The sequence below is a fragment of the Puntigrus tetrazona genome, chromosome 12, assembly GCF_018831695.1.
Source record: "Puntigrus tetrazona isolate hp1 chromosome 12, ASM1883169v1, whole genome shotgun sequence".
NCBI lineage: Eukaryota > Metazoa > Chordata > Actinopteri > Cypriniformes > Cyprinidae > Puntigrus > Puntigrus tetrazona.
In genome coordinates, this window is record NC_056710.1 from 2398170 (window position 1) to 2403213 (window position 5044).

The 5044-nt window shown below is 39.7% G+C and overlaps 1 protein-coding gene across 1 annotated transcript; it reads right to left on the reverse strand.

Moving 5' to 3' along the window:
• Positions 1-361: 361 nt before the first annotated feature.
• Positions 362-4516, reverse strand: LOC122355817 (orexin receptor type 2). Its single transcript, XM_043254370.1, has one exon. It carries the CDS (start codon positions 4479-4481, stop codon positions 3186-3188), a length of 1296 nt encoding a protein of 431 aa, XP_043110305.1. The 5' UTR covers positions 4482-4516; the 3' UTR covers positions 362-3185.
• Between the last annotated feature and the right edge of the window lie 528 nt (positions 4517-5044).

Here is a 5044-nt window from a genome sequence, read left to right on the forward strand (position 1 = left end):
ATTCATAGCTGATGGGAATCCCAGAAAATATCGTAGATGTTTTAAGACGTTAGACCGATTTTCAGTTTTGTAGGTCTTTAAATCAGCGGTGCATAACAACGAAAGGTTATTATTTCTCCTTGAAAAGACCCTTTCATGCTCTCATGAACTGTTTCTTTATTGGATCGAAGAAAAGTGGCATTACATCGCTTGCTCGCCGGTGGATCCTCTGCAGTGAATGGGTGCCGTCAGAATGACACTTCGAACTGCTGTTAAAAACGTCACAGTAAGTCTCCAGTACATCTATTAGTGTCTCACGAAGTGAAATCGCGTGTTTGTAAAAACAATTCATCGTTAAAACCTCATTTCTCCTGTATCCGCAGTGCTTTCTGAACTGAGAAAGTAGTCTCATCAGGTGAGAAATACGCATAAGTGCTGTTTACAAGCATAAACAGTCCAAAAGAGCTGATGATGGATTTGTTTTTTAGCTTTTCACATCACAATATATATCGCTTGATGCATTGGAGTCAAATGGATTACTGCTGTGATGAAGACACGCTAATCTTGGATGGCCTTGGCTGGGTAAATACATTTCCAGCATATGTTCATTTTTGTGGGAACGATTTCTTTAGCCTTGGTGTACACTATATTGCCCTTTAGCTAGTTGCTGCGTTTATTAATGACAGAAAAAGGAGAGTTCAAAAGCCTTTTATGCCGTGTTTGAAGACTTCAAACAGAATCTTTCTTACATTCAGTTCCATTAGGCGTACAATTAAACTGATCGAATATATAAAAAAAGCTTTGAAGAGAACCCACTGTGTGGACCGACACATTCAATTAGACTCAGCGGCTGGACTGAAGAGATACCAGGTAAGAAGCCCCGTTTCTTGTTTTACAGATGAATAGCTTTAGATGTCCAGATGAGCGAGAAAGAGTAACTGCAGCCAAAGTCTGACGAAAAAAGCGAACGATAATTTATTGAGCACGCTCGCAGGTTTCCCCTCCGTCCTCAAAATACAAAGCAGAACGTGGCAGCAATGAACACCCACGCCGAATAACAACGACTCCGGTCACTGCAGGAAATTTTAGTTCATTCAGAGACCGCCTATGAACACGGACGGCCTAAAATATTCAGTACCGTGGCGTGTATTCTCTCCATCAGGTGTGAGTTATTAAGCCGCGGTAATTGTTTTAATGTTCGATTTACGCTTTTAAAGCCACGCCGAGCGGCGCGGTTTGTCACCGACGTTCCTTTTGTTTTGAAACCAGACTGAATTGTTGACGGCGCAAGCTCTCTGAGGTTATTAGCACAGGCACTACATCCATTATGGCGCTCATTTGTTTTCAATGACTGACAGGAGCCCCATTCGTGCTAGACGTTCAGTTTAAATAAATGTAATCAGAGGACACTCTTGAGATCTTTTAAAGCAAAATAGAGGCCTTAGTCACTCAATTTTCCCTGCTATAAACAGTAAAAATGTCAATTATGGTAATGCATTAGGGCTCTTCGGTACGCTAGTGAGAGAAAAAAAGCTGTAATATATTTGCAAAAATAGAGCTACTTTTACTGTGCTTCGGATGAGCTTCGAAATTTTAACTGGTTTATCAAAAATAAGAATATACATCATTCAAATTCAATGTTAAGCATTTATATATGTTATTCTATTACATGATCTGTTATATACATCTATTACGTTATCAATGTGGGCATATTTCAAGCTTAAGTGGTGTGAACGCTGCTAATTTAAAATTAAATACTGCATCTCAATCAAATGCAGAGCATTACACAGCTTATTTGGGTATTTATAATAAGCATCAGCATCCGAGGTGATGCTTATGTCATATTTACGATAATCAGCACTCATCTGCAATGCATCTCTGCGCCGATGTATCTTGCTTGGATTCATTACTAAGCGAATTATGCACAGTCAATTTTCAGTTAATGAAGCGAAACCGGCATAATTATAGTTTCTGAAATATAGCCAGCATGCTTGCAGAGATCGCTGAAAATCTTTTGCACTTGAGGATAATCTTAGAACGCCATTTGTTCGGATTAATGCGAAATTAATTTTACTGCACAGAATCACAGCCAGGTTAGCATTCACCGAGAGAGTGCGCATCTGTGCTCAATGTAAGTGACAACAAATTATCATCTGTAATAGTCACGCTAGCACAATAAGGAAATTACCTTGCATAAATATATTAATCTCCTACCGAGTCGTTTTTTTCTTGTGTGACAGCAAACACTGGAACATAAGCAGTATGTTTTTTTAATATAACTCTAATTTGTCGTTAAATTTGTATAACTTAACGGTTTCAATAAAGACTGTAAACATGCACGGTGCGGTGATACAGTCTTGTATAGCAGTAGGAATATTTATTATTTAGAGCTCTTGAGATTTCTGCCGGGGAGGAGATGGTGGGAATAACAGACAACCACTCGTCAGGGCTAAAGCCTCTCAATGGTACAATTAATCTTGACTTGAGCCACACGCTCTGGTTTTGTCCCCGTAAATCGGACCACAGTTTTCCACTCATATATGGACTTATTTCAGAACAAGTCTGGTATTCACTTATTTAACTGAAACTAATAAAAAAAGAAAAAAATCTAAATAGCCGAGATAAATATATAATTCATATTAATGCTTAGTAATACCTTTGATTGATAACTTTTGAAAACATCCTTAAATTATTAATAATATTACATTATGCATTCTGAGTCTAAGACAACACTGGAAAAAAGAGACATGGGTAGTTGACTTCATCAGTGTGTGACAGAAAAATGTAAAAACTATATATATATATATATGTTAATGCAAAACCTCTCTTAAGCTATTTGTAACTAATTTTTTCATGTTAATTTAAGTTTTTTGTTTCTAAATTTTTCCTATGTCACACAAAATGGTCTTTTTTTTTATTCGTCAACTACCCACACCTGAAAAACTCAAATTTAAATTATGCTGGAAATATATATTTTTTTATGAAAAATGTCTTTAATTATAAAAAGCAAATAATAAATAGAAGCACAGTGTTATTGTGTTGCAAAAAAACCCTTAAAATATATATATTGACTAAAATGTACATGAACTACTACTCTATAAGCAGCATCTGACGTTTGATAATGACTTTTCAATGAAAGTTATTTATAAAGCATGACCCTTAATTCATATTTCCATCTGTGCCTGTACATTCTCGCGCTCCCCAAGTCAAATGCTCTCACACACGGTCGTCGAAGACACGCTTTTACTTCTGGTCAGTTTGAACCCGTTGCAGCTCCTCGTTTCCGACGCGAACCTCCTGGACGAGCCAGAGTTGCGCAGCTGGGTTTTAGTCGCGGAATTTCTAATTGAAGATTTATTGGTCAGACTCAAGACCGAAGACATTTTCTCTCTGTAGCTTTCCCTGAACCTTTTGGCCGATCTGTACAAGTTTCCGACAAAGCAGTAGCAGAGGGGATTCAGGGACGAGTTGGTGAGACCCAGCCATTGCGCGAAGGGTCTGCTCTGGAGAATCCAGTTATGCTCGACGTTGCTCAGCTCGTCGTTTCTGTCAGGGGAGCTGGGGATGTTGGAATCGATCCAGATGTCCACGGCGTACAGCGGCAGCCAGGAGAAGGTGAAGAGCAGCACGAGCGCGAAGACCATTTTGGCGATCCTCTTGCGCGTTTTCAGGCGCGATGTCGAAGAGGAGGTCAGAGCGAGCTGGTTGGGGTCTGATATCGATGCCGTGCCCCCTCTACTCAGTTTCCAACCGGTCAGGAAGCAAATGATCAGGTTAAAGACCACCGGGAATCCATACAACGCGCAAAAGAGTAAAAAGTTGTAACCCTGGCGCAGTTTGACTTTAGACCAGCTTTCCACGCACACGGTCACGGTGTGCAGCCCGTCCAGAAGGGAAAGAGTCTTAGTCGTGTTCATGAAGAATAAAGGCAAACATAACGCAGAAGACACGACCCAAACCACGGCTATCATGCATATCATTCTTCTGGCCGTGAAGAAAGACCTGGCGTGCAGTGGACTGTGGACGCTGTAGTATCTGTTCAGACTGATCACGGCCAGACTCAGAACGCTCGCGGAGACCGACACCGCCTGAACGAACGGCACGGCTCGACACAGAAAGTCTCCAAACACCCAGGCGTTATACACCTGATGTCCCAAGTTGACCGGCATGCAGACGCACACCACCATCATGTCGCACACGGCCAGGTTGACCAGGAGTCTCCTGGTGGCTGAAGCTCCAGACAAGCGATTCCTGCGGCGCGTCAGGACCCACAGAGCCATGATGTTCCCCACCAGTCCGGTCACGAAAGAGATCACGTACATCACCATTAAAACTATAGTGTCTGGTTCGTGACCCGCAAACAGAAAGTCGATGGAGAAAGGCGTCAGGTCGCGCGTGGTCCAGTTCTTCTGGAGATGCTCCCAAACAGAAAAGTTATTAGGGAAGAAGCGTCCGAATGTGCTGTAAATGCTCGAGGTGTTCATGTTTCCTCTGTGTGCCATTTCATCTGACCGTCCGCTTCTTGAGGATCTCCATAACGCCCCCACCCTCAGGAATATGATAAAAGAGCAATGATTCACTGACGAAAAAAGACTCAAATATTCCATAACTTGTTATATCTAATTTATGGAGCATGTAATTAAAATATTCGGTAGAGTGCATCTATCTATCTATCTATCTATCTATCTATCTATCTATCTATCTATCTATCTATCTATCTATCTATCTATCTATCTATCTATCAATAGACACATAAATATAAATAATATTATTTATGGGGAAGTAATATGTTATATAATAGATAATATATAGTAGTATATAATATCATAATATAATTATACATTAAAAATAATATATGTATCCCAGGCTCTCATGTGTATGCAAAATGAAATATCTGAATATTAATAGGCGCCTGAGAAAAATGTTCCTTTTATACTTTTATAGAAAAATGTATATATAGTAGTTGATCTTCATTCTTGGTTGCAAATAGCATGAGAGAGATTTATCTATCTATCTATCTATCTATCTATATATATATATATATATATATATATATATATATATA

Excerpts from the sequence above, each read along its gene's own strand:
- LOC122355817 (XM_043254370.1), bottom strand. The coding sequence starts at position 4,481 with ATGGCACACAGAGGAAACATGAACACCTCGAGCATTTACAGCACATTC.